This window comes from Hylobates moloch, unplaced genomic scaffold, assembly GCF_009828535.3.
Source record: "Hylobates moloch isolate HMO894 unplaced genomic scaffold, HMol_V3 SCAFFOLD_35, whole genome shotgun sequence".
Taxonomy (NCBI): Eukaryota; Metazoa; Chordata; class Mammalia; order Primates; family Hylobatidae; genus Hylobates; species Hylobates moloch.
In genome coordinates, this window is record NW_026652310.1 from 1,718,760 (window position 1) to 1,739,153 (window position 20,394).

At 36.3% G+C, this 20,394-nt stretch overlaps 2 protein-coding genes across 5 annotated transcripts in view; one reads left to right on the plus strand and one right to left on the minus strand.

The window, feature by feature from the left end:
* Nucleotides 1-3,495, plus strand: part of RARRES1 (retinoic acid receptor responder 1) — a 35,989-nt gene extending 32,494 nt beyond the window's left edge. The window contains exons 5-6 of one of the 2 annotated variants that reach the window (XM_032146490.2): nucleotides 2,419-2,481; nucleotides 2,562-3,495. In XM_032146490.2, coding sequence (XP_032002381.1) covers nucleotides 2,419-2,481; nucleotides 2,562-2,711 — 213 coding nt within the window. In that variant the 3' untranslated portion in view covers nucleotides 2,712-3,495. The remainder of the gene's footprint in view (nucleotides 1-2,418; nucleotides 2,482-2,561) is intronic. The other variant, XM_032146491.2, reaches the window with a different exon arrangement.
* The window catches only part of LOC116463403 (elongation factor G, mitochondrial), a 68,292-nt gene that overhangs the window by 14,434 nt on the left and 33,464 nt on the right, over nucleotides 1-20,394 (minus strand). For 2 of the 3 annotated variants that reach the window (XM_058434617.1, XM_032146489.2), the window contains exons 14-18: nucleotides 16,149-16,311; nucleotides 13,641-13,785; nucleotides 10,534-10,694; nucleotides 9,668-9,721; nucleotides 8,291-9,525 (exon numbers count right to left, since the gene is read on the minus strand). In XM_058434617.1, coding sequence (XP_058290600.1) covers nucleotides 9,394-9,525; nucleotides 9,668-9,721; nucleotides 10,534-10,694; nucleotides 13,641-13,785; nucleotides 16,149-16,311 — 655 coding nt within the window. In that variant the 3' untranslated portion in view covers nucleotides 8,291-9,393. Of the gene's footprint in view, nucleotides 1-8,290; nucleotides 9,526-9,667; nucleotides 9,722-10,533; nucleotides 10,695-13,640; nucleotides 13,786-16,148; nucleotides 16,312-20,394 lie in introns of those variants that run through there. The other variant, XR_009212040.1, reaches the window with a different exon arrangement.

Consider the following 20,394-nt stretch of genomic DNA (forward strand, 5'->3'; position numbering starts at 1 on the left):
TGACAGGCGTGAGCCACCATGTCCAGCCTAAAACCAATTTTTAAATTATAAAAATACATGGTAAACAGTCAAGACTGTGCAGACAGCATAAAAGTCTGAGACAAATATCCAGCTGGTGTGGGACATCTTGGGATAGATAATCATGTCCTTCCAAGGTCAAGACATCCACCAAATGAAGGTCTAACAAGGCTAAACACACTCTCAAAGCGACAATGCCAGACTGATTACTGGAACCTCCAGTAACTGTTCCCTTAAGAAAGAGACACTGAATTTTCTCTCATGAATTCTCTGACTTTCCAGCTTGTGCCTCAGATGTTTGCTTTGAACATTCGTGGGTACACTGTGAGACAGGAGGGAAACCTACCGAGTATTGCCAAGAAGAATCATAGAAAATGCAGTTGATTTCTGATTTATCCAGGCCCTCTGGGGAAGGAACTGCCTCCTTTCCTTCAGGCATTTCTGAAGGAAATCATCGCCGTCTCCAGCGAGGCAAAGAAGAGGCAGAGCTTAAAACAAATGTTAGGATTCCAGCCTGTATCTTCCCTCCAGACTTCCTCACCTACTGGCCATTTCACGGCTTGTAAAAATCTCCATCAATGTAGGCAAAGGGGAGTCTAAACTTTTTTGGTGGTGGGGGTGGGGGGCGTTGCTTTTTTTGTGTTCTTTAGTAGTCTTAATAGAAACCTGGTAATGTAACCAAAATGCAAGTTTAGTCCCTTGCTGCTTGCAGAATCCAGTTCACAAGAGTGAGGTCTGGTATGAAGAAAGTGACTTTATTCCAAAGCTAGCTTAGGGGAATTAAGTATAGGCTCCTGCCTTTAAGGTACTGTTTCCCTTTTGGGACAAAAAACAAGGGCTTTTACAGGGGGACTTGGCATAAATGGCATGCGGAAGAGGGAGCAAGCAGGTGCAGGGTCTATGTGACTTCTTGGGTGCCTTCTCTACCGGGTGGTCAAGCTGGCGCCATTGTGGGCAGAGCTAGATTGTAAAATGGCCATTGTTTCAAGACACTTGGACAGAGTTCCCTCATGGGCCTGAGGTTGTAAATTGACTGTTGTCTCTTAAGGCCTTCTCCTGGTGGGAGAGAGTTCCAGCTCTCGAGCATTGAAGTGAGCACATACATAAGCTTGCCATGCAGGGAGTGTCTGGTAAAAGGGAAGGTAAAGGTTATGATTCCATTTCTAAAGAGCTAAGCAGGAAATAGAGAACAGGGGAAAAGGAGGAAAGAGAAAAGAAAAAAATTGTTTTTTAAGTAACTCATTCTCTTTCTCTTAGAAAAATGGAGTACTCAGTGATAGTAGGAAAAGACTCAAATTATAACCAAAATTAAGGTATTTTTAAAAAAATGTTCTTTCTTCCATTTTTACTTGTGAACAGATAAGCACTCTTGCAAAAAAAAAAAAAAAAGGAAATGTCAGAAAGAAAATACGGAGTTGGTTTAGTCACTAGTAAAATGTATAGAAACGATGTGAATAAAAGAGATGAAGACAACTGCCTGCCTACTGAAAAATATCCAATGAGCTGGTTTTAGAAACAGCGTGTATAGCTTCATGTGGTATATATGAAGAATGTGGGTGTTGGAGTCAGTAGATCTGGGTTGGAATTCCCATTTGTCACTTCCTAGCTGTAATCTCAAATTACCTCTCCTGTAAAACCAGGCTCATAATACATAGATTGTAAAGGAGAATTAGATGAGAACATGTAGAAGGTGCCTAGCACAGAAACCAGCCCATGGTAGGCCTTCTAGAATTACTGGTTGCCCCTCCCCTTGTCTTATTGCCTGTCATATCAGGGCTAATATATCAGCTTGAGGTATATATACAGTATCTAGATCCTTAAGGTTGTTAAAAGAATCTCCCTATTCCCACAGACTTCAGTCTCCATCAGAAAATGTGACAGACATTCAACCAGACTTTCATATAACTCAGTGACAAGACAAAAATGAGGATTCGGCTGGGCGCGGTGGCTCACGCTTGTAATCCCAGCACTTTGGGAGGCCGAGGCGGGCGGATCACGAGGTCAGGAGATCGAGACCACGGTGAAACCCCGTCTCTACTAAAAATACAAAAAATTAGCCGGGCGTGGTGGCGGGCGCCTGTAGTCCCAGCTACTCGGAGAGGCTGAGGCAGGAGAATGGCGTGAACCCGGGAGGCGGAGCTTGCAGTGAGCCGAGACTGCGCCACTGCACTCCAGCCTGGGCGACAGAGCGAGACTCCATCTCAAAAAAAAAAAAAAAAAAAAAAAAAAAATGAGGATTCATGACTTCCATATCTTGAAGCAAAATACCACCAAAAACTGTGAGGCTGAAATCTAAAAGGCAGTAGGAGACACAAGACACCCATTCAAAACAAGAATGTATTGTATAGTTATTACACTAAATACCACATTTATTACACTAACTCTTTTTTCTCCCTCTAGAAAACTAATGATGACACAATTGATTTTGATTATACTGTTCTACTTCATGAATTATCAACACAGGTAAAACGTAACATTGTATGTAGAATTGCTTTTACCATAAGTTTTTGCCGATTATAATATTTTATAACTCTATTTCCTAGGAAATAATTCCCTGTCGTATTCACTTGGTCTGGTACCCTGGCAAACCACTTAAAGTGAAGTACCACTGTCAAGAGCTACAGACACCAGAAGAAGCCTCCGGAACTGAAGAAGGATCAGCTGTAGTACCAACAGAGCTTAGTAATTTCTAAAAATAAAAAATGATCTTTTTCCGACTTCTAAACAAGTGACTATACTAGCATAAATCATTTTTCTAGTAAAATAGCTAAGGTATAGACATTCTAATAATTTGGGAAAACCTATGATTACAAGTAAAAACTCAGAAATGCAAAGATGTTGGTTGTTTGTTTATCAGTTAGTCTGCTTTAGCTTTTAACTCTGGAAGTGCATGCACACTGAACTCTGCTCAGTGCTAAACAGTCACCAGCAGGCTCCTCAGGGTTTCAGCCCTAAAATGTAAAACCTGGATAATCAGTGTATGTTGCACCGGAATCAGCATTTTTTTTAAACTGCAAAAAATGATGGTCTCATCTCTGAATTTACATTTCTCATTCTTTTGAATATACTATAGCTAATATATTTTATGTTGCTAAATTGCTTCTATCTAGCATGTTAAACAAACATACTTTTGATGAAAGTAAATTATAGGAAAAAAATTAACTGTTTTAAAAGGAACTTGATTATGTTTTAAGATTTCAGGCAAGTATTCCTTTTTAACTTGCTACCTACTTTTAAATAAATGTTTACATTTCTAAACAATGAAATGTGTAGAATGTTCTCGTGGAGATTTGTATACAAAGGAAAAACTTGTGCTAAACTAGAATTAAATGAAATGGTAATATTGCTTAACTTAAATTTTACAAATAATAGAACGTCTGTCTCACCAGATAAAGCTGTCTGCAAACATGCATCAAAAGAAACACTGATGTAACTGAAAGTATATTAAATATTTACAATTTTCATTTACAAGGACAACTTGGACCGAGTGTTGGCCTAAGTAATTTATAAAAGCAAACACAGTATGTACCATAATCAAATTCAGTGGAGTATCTCCTTAAGGCAGGAGACATTGATCCAGGAAATGTTGTCATCATTTGCCTCTCAAAATTAGTATCACTTAATGGAATGTTCACGTTGGTGTGTAAAAACCTTGAGCCAGGTTCTGTAGTCAGTAACTGATTAGGAAATAGCCTTAAAATATACCAAAATATTACTTCTAAGTGTGCACTGTTAGACAATAAAAAAAGTTTACACTAAAGAAGGCATGAACTCATACAAAATAAAATAAGCTGATCTAGTTTATATATTTTTCTACTTAAAACTATGCTTTGCATTTATCTTCCCAAAATCCAGTTGATTTACAATTAAAAAAAAGTTTTTTTAATTAAAAAAAAAAAACAGCTGGGCGTGATGGCTCACGCCTATAATCTCAGCTCTTTGGAAGGCTGAGGTAGGAGGATCACTTGAGCCCAGGAGTTCACAACTAGCCTGGACAACATAGTGAGACTCCATCTCTTTAAAAAAGTTTAATGACTTAAAGATTTGTGGCTGGGTGTGGTGGCTCATTCCTGCATTTTGGGAGGCCAAAGGCAGAAGGATCACTTAAGCCCAGGAGTTCAAGATCAGCCTGGGCAGCACAGTGAAATCCAGTCTTAATTTTAAAAAATACACATATATACAAAAAATAAAGAGTTGTAAGTATTTGGAAGCACTGCAAACAATCATTTAAAAGACAAATCAGCTCTCCCACCTATGTGATAATGAAGAGATACTTTTTCTAAATTATCAGAAATAATCCACAATGATTAAATTATGCCAAAATCAAGTGATAAATTTCTGTAACTGAAGTTCCCCAAATGATCTTCAAAAAAAGACCTAAGAGCATTACAACAGTATATTCAATGTCCTATGATATTTAATCAATCTTTTAGTGTCACATTAAGGACTAGAAAAGGGCATTTACTTGGTGTTTCAGCTTTCTAGAGTCAGAGCTTTCTCCAAGTCCTCACCTCCATAAATGTATTTTTCTTTTTTCCTTTTTTTTTTGTTTGATCTTCATTGGGTAGCTATCTTGACTTTGGAAGGAAATGGTTATCTATCCCAGGATGTCCCACACCAGCTGGTTATGTTGCCCAGGCTGGTCTCAAACTCCTAGGCTCAAGGGATCCTCCCACCTCGGCCTCCCAAAGTGTTGGAATTACAGGCATGAGCCACTAAAGGCATTTCTCATTACTGAGATTAGGCTCACAAACGCATCCATAATCCAACCAGGTAATGATTCTAAGGTAACCCTTTAGCAAATTTATTACAGTACAAACAGATTATGAAGGGGAATTCTATACATACAAATAATATACAAACACAATTACCTAATTTATTAATTTTAATAATAATTTTATTAATATAAAACCCAAAAAGTTAAACCAACTAAAAATTTATCAGTATCACCATCAGAACATCTTTTCTTTTTTTTTTTTTTTTTTGAGACACAGTCTCATTCTGTTGCCTAGGCTGGAGTACTGGAGTGCAGTAGTGCCCTCTCAGCTCACTACAGCCTCTGCCTTCCGGGTTCAAGCGACCCTCCTGCCTCATCCCCCTGAGCAGCTGGGGCTACAGGCGTGAGCCACGCCGCCTGGATGATTTTTGTATTTATAGTAGAGATGGAGTTTCACCGTGTTGGCCAGGGTGGTCTCGAACTCCTGACCTCAGGTGATCCACCCACCTCAGCCTCCCAAAGTGCTGGAATTACAGGCGTGAGCCACCACGCCCAGCCTCAGAACATCTTTTCTAGCATAAACTCTAAAATTGTTAACTTAATTTTACCAACATTGGTTTCACTAGCTAATAAACAACAGAAAAATCACTTGGCATAAAATGAAAAACTATTCCCTATGTCCTCTTTCCATTAAGAGTCTAAATTATTCTGAATCACTCTTAGCTAATTACAATTACATACAGCATGACATTCATTTTCCTAATCCCTTTAGAACTTTCTTAAGACATAAAATAATACCAGGGATTTTGTCTACATTCCATTTTATTTTATTCATAGTTTCATTTTCTTCCTACCTGAATTACGGATTTTTAGAAGTGAAACAAGTTCTTTTGAAAGTCAGTTGGAAGCTTACATATTTGCACTTAAATGTTAGTCATTCATGACATCTTAGTTTATTACATCAATTTCTCTCAAATTAGAAAATTCTGACCTGTTCTGTGATCTTTCCTAGTTTTCAAAGTACTATAGTCACCTAACATGCTGCCTAAGACTTACTGGAATGGATAAATGAATGAATGCTCACAATAAATTTTCCTTGAATACAATTAACTTATTTCAATGATGCACTACAATGTTATTTGAAGACACTTTCAGTGGCAATTAGAGCTCCAGTTCAACAATTTACAGTTTTAGCAATGCAAATAGCTATCACGTGCAAAAGGATACATTCCAACATATCATGATTTACTCCTGCTGGGTTGGCTATCAATTTTGAGACTCACCCAGATTTCAAAAACATTAAAATATGAAAAATCCTAAACTTTGGAGTTGATTAACTTTTAGTGATTTTACAACTACACAATCTAAGAGTGAGCAGAGGAAAGAAATAACAAAAAACAAGAACACTTTTTTTTTAAGGTAAAGTTATCAAGCCAGGCATGGTGGTGTGTGCCTGTTGTCCCAGCTACTCCAGAGGCTGAGGCCAGAGGATTGCCTGAGCTCATGAATTTGTGAGCAGCCTGGGCAACATAGCGAGACCCCATCTCTTTAAGTTCAGGGGTTGATGTGCGGGCTTGTTACATAGCTAAACTTGTGTCGTGGGGGTTTGTTGTACAGATTATTTCATCATCGAGGTATTAAGCCTAGTACCCATTAGTTATTTTTCCTGATCCTCTCCCTCCACCCACCCTCCACCCTCCAATAGGCCCCAGTGTGTGTTGTTCCCCTCTGTGTGTCTGTGTGTTCTCATTATTTAGCTCCCACTTATAAGTGAGAACATGCAGTATTTGGTTTTCTTTTCCTATGTTAGTTTGATGTGGATAATGGCTTCCAGCTCCATCTATGTCCCTGCAAAGGACTTGATCTCATTCTTTTTTATGGCTGCATAGTATTCCACAATGTGTATGTACCACATTTTCTTTATCCAGTCTATCAGTGATAGGCATGTAGGTTGATTCCGTATCTTTGCCATTATGAACAGTTCTGCAATGAATGTGTGCATGCATGTGTCTTTATAACAGAATGATTTACGTTCCTTTGGGTATACAGTAATGGTATTGCTGAGTCAGATGGTTTTTGTCTTAGAAGACCCCATCTCTTAAAAAAAAAAAAAATTTGTTAAACAAAAAAACCAAACTCTAATATCACACAAAAGAATACAATATGACACTTCTGAATTTCACAAATTTTTCATTTCATGTCTTGGGCTTAAGCGCAGTGCAGGCGATATTTCAGCGGTCTTTAATTTTGTCTGCATATTAGAATCACCCAAAAAAGTTTTTATCTTGATCCAGCCAAATAATCTAAATATCTGGGTGTAGGCCTAGGTATTTCTTTTTAAGGCTCCCCCAGTGATTTTTAAAGTACAGTGAGGGTTGGGAATCAGTACAATACAACCTAGTGCTGCTACTGTTGTCCAATACAAGTATGTAATATTTGAATTAGCCAACAATTATCCTTCTTGATAGTAGTATGAACAACCCTCACCTATGAATATTCTCATTAATTTTTCTCCATGCTACAGACTTTGGTTAGTATGTGATCTTTGCCAATTATAACTAATGATTTAGAAAGAGATGTGGGTTCTAGTCCTAATCTGTCCATTTGTGAACCTATTCTAATTACTCCCACCAGCTAGGCCTGAATCATCACCTATGAAATGCTGGTGTTGGATTAAATATCTAGGACCTTTTCTAACACTGTAACATTATAACCAGGATGTTTTACAAATTAAAAATAAGTAAATTTTTTACTTATTTATCCAGGTTAGTTCCAGTAGTTGTGACTATTCTCAATAGCCATAGGAATCACACTAAATTCCATGAAGTACACAGAATGTATTTCCTCATTAGGAACAATATTCAAAGTTACTGTGAATGGCACAAGATGCTGATGCAATGCCAAAGCAACCACATTTTTTCAGACCTGATGCTACTGTAGCAACAGACATTCATGGGGGAAGTGCACTTGGTGAATAATTGTAATTAAAGTATCAATTTAAAAACTTAGGTTTTGTGGTCTCATTAAAGTTATTTACCTTATCTGTGCTTCCTCTATTACAAAATGGACATAATAATAGTACTTAACTCTCAGAGTTGTGAGAATGAAATTATACAATGCATTTAAAGTATTTAGCAGCGAGGCATGGTGGGTCACGCCCATAATCCCAGCACTTTGGGAGGCTGGGGCAGGCAGAGAGCTTGAGCCCAGGAGTTTGAGACCAGCCTGGGCAATATGGCAAAACCCCATCTCTTCAAAAAATGCAAAAATTAGCAGGGAGTGGTGGCGCACACCTGTAGTCCCAGCTACTTGGGCAGCTGAGATGGGATAACTGCTTGAACCCAGGAAGCAGAGGTTGCAGTAAGCAGAGATAGTCCCTCTGCATTCCAGCCTGGGGGATAGAGTGAGACCCTGCCACAAAAAAATAAAAATTAAAAAAAAAAAAGTATTTAGCAAATGCCTTGAAAACATGTGCTCAATACTTTTTAAAGATCTTTTTTCCCAAGAAACCTTAAAGTATAAAGCCACGTCTATAAGTCAAGAAAAGCAAAGGAATTTAAAATCAATTATTTTATTTCTACCATCAGGTAATGGAAAGGACTAGGATCCATCTACACCATCAGATGTTTTTGGATGAAGCAATTCTGAACTGGGTAATAGAACTGCTTGGGAAAGCCCAACTTTTTCTGGAAACAAAAGATTAACATTTGTCCCTTCACAATCTCAGTGAATACAATATACGATAAATTCCAAGGAATTCAAATTTAACTAGCATTCATTAGGTTGATGAAACTAACTCTATAAATTACATTTGATTTAGCTGTACAAAAACATTAAGATGAACACAAACAAGAATAGTATATGCAAGGGTCTACTTTTTAATTCACAATAGACCACAAGGAAGTAATACTTATACTCCTAAAACAGAGGCAGTTACAAATTTGCAGAAACCACAAACTGAAATAATCAGACATATATAAAACAGAGAGAAATTTGGCTAATATTTTAATATCCCAATGAAGAATCTGAAAAACACTCTCTATGAAGATCATACGGAATCCACTCTTCAACAGAAAAGCCTGCCCATTAACGACACTCTAAGAAGTGTCATGATGTATGCGATTCACTTTCAAGTCTTCAGCAAACTAAAAATACAGAGTTATGAGACTTAAACAGATAATAGACAGTGAAAACAAATATGACAAAACAAATTATTATATGATAAACAACCTGTTGACAAAGGAAGGTAGATAGAAAGTATGTGGTTCTTTGCATTTTTTCAGCTTTTCCCTATGTTGAAAACTCTTATGATACAAAATTTGGAAATGAACATATATTCTAAGCTTAAAAGTATAACCGAAATTAGTCTCTTCTCCCCTTAAATATTAAACATATTTCAGTAATAATTATATTTTATTTGAGGATTTTCAATAAACTATAAAACCAATCAATAGAGGTGAGATAGACATAGAATTACCTTTGAATATAACAGAAGCTCCTGAATATGAACAAGAAGGGCTTCTTTTGAAGAAAGAAGAGCCCGCTTCCTGGGCTCAGAATTTCTTGTTTCAGCAGCCTGAGTTTATTCCACTGGAATCCATCAAAGTATCGAAACCACGCAGATTCAATTAAAGTCAGTCAAATCACAGTAAGCAAAGTTAGTTCTTGGCTTTTCCTTTTTTAACAGGAAGTTGACCTGTAGCTTCCAAATACTTATTAATGATGTCTTCTTGTGTGGATGGTAAACATGGCTGATACCTGCAGTACTCCATTGTGTATTCTCCCTTTCCCTAGAGATTTAAAAAAAAGAGAGGTTTTTGTTTTTGTTTTTTTAAACTATCAAGTAAAAGTCATGCAAGGTCAAGATTTTGTATGATCATTCTGCAGGGTGGTCTTTTGAAGGGTATGACAGTAAAGTTTAAACTTGCCTACCTCCGTGCATGACCTAAGTTCAGTGGAATAACCAAACATATCATTTAGAGGGACCTGAAAACAAACACAGTAGATATTTTAGCATTGCTTATTGGAAAATATTTGAGAAAAATACAGGTGCATTTTAGCCATTTAATTCCTTTAGATTAAGATTTCTACTCACTACTCTTAGTTTAAAATAATTAAAAGCCAAAGAGAAACATTTTTGTTTTATTCCAAGTGGAAATCCTATTTGAAAATTATTTCATTTGACAGTCGCAACCAGAAACCAAATCTTTCCATTTCATGGAGTGAACACCATTGACAGCCTTCCCTCCTCATCCCCACTCTGCTCTGTAGCCCCAGCTCAAGCACTCAGAAGTGTTTCTTCCGAGAAAATGTGAATATGACTTTCCTTTGGACACCTTAATGATATGCCGAGAGTAGTGTTTTCCAGGAGGCCTTATGAAATGTAATAAACACCTTCTCCCTTGAGATTTAAGTCAAGAAAGGTATAGGCAAGGTAATTAAAAGGGATAAATCAAAGAGAATAAAGTAACTATGCAAATAAAGCTAAAATGAGAGAGATAATATACATCTTATTTTATTTTTCCTTTTCTTTTTAATTTGTCTGTCTGTGCTTATCCAAGAAAGAGAGATAATATACATCTAAGAAAATGACACATTCACAAAAGGTCAAGATAAAATAAATCTTATTTTTAACTTCTGCACTTAAGAGTTGCTCTAATAGCAAATTACAGAAAATGCCACATGTATAAAGCCACAAATTCAGCAAGCAAATGTGTCCATTTGCAAAAACAAAAGCTAATCTGGATTTCCTTCTATGGTTAATAAAAGCAGGACTGTCAATGACCAACAGTACTTACATCTGCATACAGTGTAAAATAGTCCTCAACTCCATCTTGCCCAGTGATTACCCCATGGCGTCGGTTAATTCCTGCAATTACTTGTCCCTGAAATTCATTTGGAGCTACAACTTCTACAGCCATAATAGGTTCAAGAATACATAATGTTGCATTTGCCAAGGCTGGGATAAAAAAAAAAAAAAAAGTTCATTAGTCTTCATACAAACTACAAGTCTTCTGTCCAGATATAAAAAAGGGAGAAAGATGATGCTTTCCCAAAGGTACAAACACAAATGGCAAGGTTAAAATATTTGACCTAGACTCATTTTTCCTGTAGTAATAACAGTCACTCTTCTAAATGGAAATTCCAACATTTAATTTTAATATTGGTATTTCCATTATCATATTTTTATCCTTAAAACTCATTAAATAGCAGAGAATAATACAAAAGGGTCTTAAAACAACATCTGATCAGGTCCTTTACCATCTAAGTTATCCAGCTGAGTTATTTATTCTCTCTGAAAATCGTCAGGGGTAAACATAATAACTGTTCCAAATTTGACCAAGGTAAACCCATTCTTCTTTTTTTTTTTTTTTTTTGTCACCCAAGCTAGAGTGCAATGGGGCAATCTCAGCTCACTGCAACCTCCGTCTCCCAGGTTCAAGCAATTCTCCTGCCTCAGCCTCCAAGTAGCTGGGATTACAAGCGTCTGCTACCACTAATTTTTGTATTTTTAGTAGACACAGGCTTTTGACATGTTGGCCAGGCTTTCTCTTGGTCCCTGACAGACAGTTATTTTTAATTATAAGAAAATAACTTTTGTCACGGGGCAGGAGGGGACGTGGAGGGTACCCTTCCTATACTCAGAAGCAAGAATCAAGCCAAGCCTACGATCTGTCTTTCCTTTTCTAGTCTGAACAGTTTCAACACCTGATTGAGAATGAGAAGATCAAGTTTCTAGTTTTTGCTCTACCTCAAAGAAGCCTTATATGCCTTCTGGAAAAATACAATTTGTCCAGGTCTCAAATTTTTTCATCTACAAAATAAGGATTCTGGACTAAATTGGGCCATTTAAACACTAAAACTCAGTGTGTTTGTATTTATTTTTATCCCATTTAATACAAAACCAAAACACTTCTTTCTGTTAAATTGCTAATGTTTAAATGTAACAATATGGCGAGAATATAATAAAACTTCAAACACTTACACTTAATTTGGAAGTTGTGATAGTGATAAATACTTTAGCCTCAGGTTTGTTAAATTATCTCCAAATAAAGGCTCTCAGCAAAACACAGCAATGATGACAAGGGTAATATTTTGTTTAAATATAATCACAGGTTTTCCAGAAGCATCAATTTGTTTACAATAAACCAAAACTAACAATTTTTCTTAGTCATTCAGTGCTTCTTCTAGAGACAGTATAGCTTAAGTGCAATAATTATGACAACAGGAATGTAATTAGAAATATTTTTAAATTTAAATCATATCCTAGCTCACACCTACCCTCGACTAATTAATTCTAATGAGTGAATTTTGTTCTGAAAGAGAAAGAACTGAACTCAAAGAGATACTGCAGACTCCTATGCTTCACTGGCTAAGCCCTGCAGAAACCTACATGGATATCTAAATCAAACTAACAATTTCTATTCCTTGCATAACTTCTTTACAACAGGAGAGCTTCCTTGGCTCTCTAAAGAAATGTAATTAATATGAAAAAAAGCACCCAGAAGGAGAGATGTGAGCAGATATAGCTAGATTTAGTTACACATTATCTAATGTTCTCAATAGGATAGTAATGTAAAACATCCAGATTGTGAAAGGGTAAAGGGAAGGAAAGAGGCAAGTATATGGTATCCATCATTCAATTATTGAGGACAGCCTTTCTGGTTCTGTTTCACATCCCCTTACCCTGCTCTCTTCCTTGTAACTCTCTAAATCTACTCCCTGATTTAGTTCCAAATGAATCTTACCCTTACATACGCCTTCCTCTAATCCTATACCATGAGATAAGATTCCAAAGACAACTCGCCTGCCATTTTTCAATAGCCACATTGCATCCAAGTCCTAAAAGAAATGTTTCCTCCAGCAGATCTGTAGTCAATTTCACCTTTCAGTTTTAGGTTACCTCACTGATCAGTATCATGAACAACATTTAAAATTAGGCTCAAATGAATTCTAGTGTTCATTTTTAAATCAAGAATATGGGAGAATTTGAATTATTGTTCTTCCAATTTTGATGATATATAATAATAGTACACTATTATAATAACTATAATATCTTACAGTTATAAGCTATTCTTATACTAAGCTCATTTACCAACATTTTCACTGTAAAACTCTAATGTGGCATTCAACAGACATGTATGTAAAAAAAAGAAAGTTGATTTTCTTGCTGAGTGTGGCAAGAACTTCCTTTCACCTGACTTTTATATTTTTGTCTTTTTTTAAATCAGGATAGAAAAAGCTAATTTTTATTTTTACTTCAAATCTAATGTTTTTTAAAAAGTTTTAATTTTTAATTGACAAATAATAATTATATAGGCCAGGCGCAGTGGTGGCTCACGCCTGTAATCCCAGCACTTTGGGAGGCGGAGGCAGGTGTATCATACTATTCTGTGAGAAATGTTGACAATTTTAGCAGCTTTGCAAGAAATCTGCATTGTGAATAAGGTTTACCAAATTCTTTCAAAATACTTTGCCATCCTCAAAATGCCTAAAAGCATACAATGTCATAATGAAGAGATTACTTACAAATTTATGGATTTCTTGAAATTTGAATAAGTCACTAGAAATAACAAGACTGTAGTTAAGATACCTTTTAAAAATTTCTTAGAATTCTGAACATTTCCGTCCTCCCTATTAAAAACAGAACTGATAAATTATCTATGAATTCAAATACATGAAAGAAAACCCCAGAGAATGTAGGAGAATACAGTAGTCTTTTAGTTTTGCAAGAAAGAGAATAATCTACCTTGATCTCAAGTCCATAAAGATTTGCCCACTACCTACAATATTCCCTGTGGTGCCTAGCATTCTGGGTGAAGATGACTGAAAACAGTGTTGCCTTCTGAGGCTATGATGATCTATCAGGAAAATAGACACGCTAAGGTGCCCGGGCCCAGCATACCTTGTTTAAGAGCACCTTCTCCTGCTCGGATGAAAGAGATTTCATTAGAATCAACCATGTGGTGCGCTCCATCTTGCAGGACAAACCGGAGCCCAGAGAGCTTGTGACCAGAAAGAGGGCCCTTCTCGCAGGCATCTAAAAACCCCTGTTAATGAATGAACACAACTTCTGGAGTGAGTGGATTTTACTTGCAGATACATTATCAAAAACCCCAAAATATTTCTGTTCAGAAGTGTACGTTTTTATGTGTGCTGTATTTCACCGCTCAAAAAGAACTTTTTAAAACTGTTTAACAACTTTACTATTTTTTTTTAACTTTTAAGTTCAGGGGTACATGTATAGTTTTGTTACATAGGTAAACTTATGTTGTGGGGGTGTGTTGTATAGATTATTTCATCTCTCAGGTATTAAGCCTGGTATCCATTAGTTATTTTTTCCTGATTCTCTCCTTCTCATCCTTCACCCTCTAATAGGCCCCAGTGTGTGTTGTTCCCCTCTGTGTGTCCATATGTTCTCACAATTTAGCTCTCATATTTATAAGTGAGAACATGTGGTATTTGGTTTTTTATTTCTGTGTTAGTTTGCTAAAGATAACGGCCTCTAGCTCCATCCATGCCCCCCCCCACACACAAAGGACATGATATTGTTCTTTTTTATAGCTGCATAGTATTGGTGTGTATGTACCACATTTTCTTTATCCAGTCTATCATTGATGAGCATTTAGGTTGATTCAGTATCTTTGCTATTGTAAATAGTACAACTTTACTATTTAAATGTTATTATCGTGGCATTTAGATGAACAATTCCTTGGAAAAGCATATTAGTTAAGGGCGTAAGCTGGTTTGAAAGCAATGCTTAGAGTGCTAACAATCACTTTCTCATAACCTCATCTTCAGAATTACTCAACTCAATTACTCATAACCCATCATAGAGACAGCATGATCTTAATTTTACAATGAGGAAACAGTGGAAAGGCAAAACTAAGAAATTCCTTAAAAGAAAATCCCCACCAAAATTGGTGTTTATTCACTAGCTGTGTCTTGAGCCCCTACTGCATACCTCTAACTGCTTTGCCTCGTTGGCAGATCACTACATTATAGCTCTGGTGTTACAAAATGTCAGTAAGAACTAGAATTAAAGAGTAATTCACCATTTTTTCAAATCTAATTATTTTAAAAGGAATAGCTTCGTTGAAGTATAACTGATATACAATAAACTGTACATATTTAAAGAGTACCATTTGATGAGCTTGCAATTTTTATTAATTCAGTCATTTAACAAATACTTGTAGAGCTCCTACCACTTTAGTTAGTTTTTCTTGGCAACACAACATGGCTGCACAGATAGCACAAAATATTTCTTGACATTTCAAAACTGTAAGTTATATATGCTGTAAAATGTCTAAATTCTCCTTCATCTACATTAATATTAGTGGATTTAAGAATTTAAAGTGTGTGAATGACAAAATATTGTCTTGAAATGGAATACATTAATGAAAAATGCTCCACCACTGAAACCAAAAGTATAACCTGTTAATAAGATCTTCTAAGTTAAAACGTTAAAAACAAAAACCACAGTCTATATGAATTAAGTAAGGGTTTACAACAGTTTTTTTTTTTTTTTTTTTTTCCATTTTGGAGACAGGGTCTTAACTGTCGCCTAGGCTGGAGGGCAGTGGTGCACAGCTCACCACAGTCTCCATCTTCTGGGCTCAAGCAATCCTCCCATCTCAGCCTCCAGAGCAGCTGGGACTACAGGTGTGTGCCACTACACCGGGCTAATTTTTTTTCTATTTTTATTTTTCTGTACAGACAGGGTTTCAGCATGTTGCCCAGGCTGGTCTCAAACTCCTGGGCTCAAGTGATCTGCCCGCCTCAGCCTCCCAAAATGTTAGGATTACAGGCGTGAACCATCGTGCCTGGCCTACAACAGTCATAAAGCAAATGACTGGAAAGCGAACAAAGCACTAACCCCTCATATATGCAAAGCACTTCTCCAAGGAAATATCACATAGTCTTATCTGATCCTCAGTTTTGTGAGGGGTGCAGGTTTAAGTATTTTCTCTCAGTTTACAAATGAAGAAACTGTTCTGAATACTGATTTAACAAAGCATATTACTCAGTAGTAGAAATGAGACAGTAGCACCCAGGTGTTGGGAATCTAAAGAATGATCATTCTGCTACAGTAGTATACATAAAACTCTTATAAATCCCTAAGAACTACTACAAATTGCTGATTACAATCAATATAATAGTTTCAATTTATTAAGAAAAACGTAACTATGATTCAGAAACATAATTTCCCATCATTGTCACAGCATGGATTTACAGCTCTTCTATTTAATGAATTAGAGATTCTAAATCAGATGGAAAGCTTAACAATCAGAACAACAGGACTGCAACTAAAACAAACTGTGATAGACAACATGATGGAAGATAAAGTATGATTTAATACCTGATAAACTGCTTTTAGTAAGTAAAAATGCAAAAACACTTTTTAAAAATTTACCTTTTCTACAGCAGGCACAAACGGCTTTGGAATATTTGATCCGAATGTTTCATCTGAAAACTCCAATTTAGTGTAGTCCTCTGGGTCCAGAGGCTCCAGGACACCTATTACTTTTCCATACTGGCCTGCACCGCCTGATTGTTTTTTATGTGTAAAGTCAAACCTGAAAGTGATTTAGGAAAAAAAAAAAAAAAAAAATGAAGCATTATGTAATTACAAAATAAAATAACTCCTATTAATTTAAAAGAACACATTTGATTATTTTTACTTTTTCATTTGTATATGATGGTCTTGCTATAAAAGTTTATTGTAGAATTTATTTTAAAAAGAACCCTCTGTTTTCTGTTCTTACTTGAAGTGAGGGTGGGATATACTACCCGAGGTAATACACAGATAAATTTCACAAATAAAAAAGTAGAAGTCGAGTAATTAAAAGAAAAAGGTCAGTCTAGGGTTCTTGTTCTAATAATCTATATTCTGAAAACCCTGCCCATTTCCCTGGAACACAGTGTTCTTTCCTTACATCTCTGTAACCAAAGACAGCTACTTGAAAATAGGACCTTTGATGGCTACAGTTAATTTATTCAGATAGTTCCTATTTGATTTTATTCCTTGGGCATTATAGACTCAGGCAATACAAGAAAAGGGATTTCCAAGTGAAATAATTAATATCTGAAAATGATCAGTGGCAAAACAGTAGAGACTAACATAAGTCATTCAAAAGACACAGAAAGATATGTAAACACAGTTCAGTGTTTACTTCAAACCACTAATGGCAACATTAATATGATAGAATAAGCACTTTACATATATACTAAAGATATGTAAACACAGGCTACTGTTTCACTGGAAAAATCATTTGAGTATCTACTGTTTGCAAGGATTTCTTCCTTTAAATTGAAATCTTCCTCAAGACCACAAGATGGAAGAGGCCAGCTGCTTTCAAAATTATTAGCACATAAGAAAATAGACATTAATGAGTGCACATTCCTGCATACAAATCTGAGAGTGGTTTGGAAAAAGCAAATATCAATATTTGCCTGTTGTAAGCTGGTAGGAGATGCCAGCTTACAACAGGCAAATTTCCAAAACTGTGGAACGCTGACATATTCTCAAGTATACACAAAGTTCTCTATGAGACATTTTAAATCGTGTTTTCGATTTGCCAACAATATAACATCTATACAAACGTACTCTAGATCTGTGATGTCTATATGGTAATAACTAACCATGGCTGTTTACATTTAAATTAAAAGATTTCCATCACTGCACCAAGTTCTATTGGGCAGCACTGCTCTAAAGGACCAAATCACAAATGAGTAATTCCACAGTTTCAGGAACCATATCTGAATTTATAATCGAGAGAGTGCCAAACAACAGAATACTTATGCGCCAGGCTTATGTTAAGCACCTTATATGGATTGTCTTACTTGTTCTTTACCACAAACCCATGAAGCAGGTATTACTTTTATCACCATTTTACAGACGAGAAACCTGAGGGACAGAGAGACTAAATAACTTGCCCAATGTGACAGAGCATTAAGTGGCAGTCAGGATTTGCTCTAAAACCAAGGATCTTAAACATTCTTCTAGAAGGCTAATACAAAAAAAGATATAAACTAACTTACAAATGCTGGGGTTAGTTTATTCACTTCAAAAGCTAACAGAAGGTGCTACAAGAAGACAGATTTTGCAGTGGTTTAGAAAAAGAAAAGGTAGAAGAAGACAGCTTGACAGGCAGCTAAATAGAAATGCTGAAGGTGAAAGAAATGTCACATTATGAAAGACAATTTCATTTTGGCAAAACATCTGTCACATTAAAATGAACGTTCATTAGAATTGTTGGGTGGGGAGGGGTTGAGGGATGAGAAATTACCTACTGGGTACAATGAATACTATTTGGCAGGTGGTTACACTAAAAGCCCAGACTTCACCACCATCCAATATATCCATGTAACAAAACTACACCTGTACCCACTAAATCTATTTTTTTTAATTGAAAAAGAAAAATTATGTCAGGGCCACAATGTTTTCAACAACGAAAAAAAAATATATATAGATATGTAAGAACTGTGTTGGCTCTGTTGTTTACCTCAAATTTGCAGATTTGTTTTGACTTTAGAGTCATAACAAAGTTGCAAGCAATGGGCATTTCTACTAATTATGTTTTTAAGACAGCCTAAATTGGTATGTGTACTTTTAAATGCCTATTATCTCATAACCTATGTTACTAACTTTGATATACAGAGATGGTGACTGCATTCATAAGGCTTCAAAATGGTGACTTGAGGAAGCTCACATATTGTATCTCTCACTACTGGTGGTAACACAGGAGATATTAACTAGCAACTTGTGAAACTTAAAATTTCATTATCAGCAAAAAGCTCTGAGTTATCAGAATGTACTCAGCCACTTTCCTGGACACTATCAACGGAGGACCTATTCAAAAAACACACACAACGACAACCTAAGAGGCTGACCCACAGATAAATGACTCATCAAAAGGAAAAAAAAATTAAAAGAAAAAAATTCCTCCAACTTCTTAGAAAAAGCCTTAAGAGAACTAACCATTTCATCCTTTAGTTACTTTATAGTTGCTGGCTAATATAACTAGAAAAGATGAGAAATGCTGTATTGCTATTTTTTTTAAAAGCTACTTAGTCCAAAGAAACACTGTATTTATAAATAAATTAAAACAGTTTATGAGGAAGATAGTACATTACAAATACATTTTTGTTCATTTTCTTTTTCAAAGCATCATAACACACAGGCATATCTTGGAGGCACTGTGGGTTCAGTACCAGACCACCGCAATGAAGCTAATATCGCAGTAAAGCAAGTCACACAAATTGTTTTCCTAGTGCTTATAAAAGGTGTATGTTTACACGATACTGTAGTCTATTAAGTATGCAATAGCATTATGTCTAAACAAAAATCCCACCATACATACCTTAATTAAAAAATACTTTATTGCTAAAACATGCTAACAATCAGCTGAAACATCAGCATCAGAATTAGAAGCAGAGACTGAAGGTCTAGGAGCCTAGAGGGTCTTGGCTTGATGCTGATGGCTACTGACTGATCAAGGTGGTGGCTGCTGAAGGTTGAGGTGGCTGTGGCAATTTCTTTAAAATGTTTTTTAGAGATAGGTCTCACTATGTTGCCCAGGGCTGGTCTCAAAATCCTGGCCTCAAGTGATCTTCCTGCCTCGGCCTCCCAAGTAGCTGGAATTAAAGGTGTGAACCACTTCACTCAGTCACATGACAATTTATTAAGACAAGACAATAATGAAGTTGGCCACATCGATTGACTTTCCCTTTCACAAGACTTCTCTGTTGCATGTGATGCTGTTTGATAGCATTATATCCATAGTAGAACTTCTTTCAAAACTGGAGTCAATCCTCTCAAACCTTGCCATTGCTTTATCAACCAGGTTTACCCTTTGTTGTAATTTTAACAATATTTGCAGTGTCTTCAACAGGAGTAAATCCCATCTCAAGAAACTACTTTCTTTGCTCATCCATAGAAGAAGGAACTCCTCATCTGTTCAAGTTTGAACATGAAATTGTAGGACTTCAGTCACATCTTCAGGCTCCACTTCTAATTCTAGTTCTCTGGCTATTTCCAGTACATTCACTGTTACTTCATCCACTGAAGTCTTAAACCCCTCAAAGTCATCCATGAGGGTTGGAATCAACTTCTTCCAAACTCCTGGTAATGTTATTCTGACCTCCTCCCAGGAATCACAAATGTTCTTAATGGCATCTATAATGGTGAACCCTTTCTAGAAGGTTTTCAATTTACTTTGCCCAGATCCATCAGAGGAATCAACCTGTGGCAGCGATCACCTTACAAAATGTATTTCTTAAATAATAAGACTTGAAAGTCGAAATTACTCTTTGATCCAGGGATTGCAGAATGAATGTTGTACTGGTGGGCATGGAAACAACAATCTCTTTGTACATCTCCATCAGAGCTCTTGTGTGACAGGTGAATTGTCAATGAGCAGTAATCTCTTGAAAGAATCATTTTTTTCTAAGCAATGGATTTTAAACATTCAGTAAGCCATGCTATAAGCAGACGTGCTGTCATCCAGGCTTTGTTATTCCATTTGCAGAATACAGGCAGAGTAGATTTAGCATAATTATTATGGGCCCTAGGATTTTGACAATGAGAAAGGGGCACTGTCTTCAAACTTAGTCACCAGCTGCATTAGCCCCTAACAAGAGAGTCACAGCCTGTACTT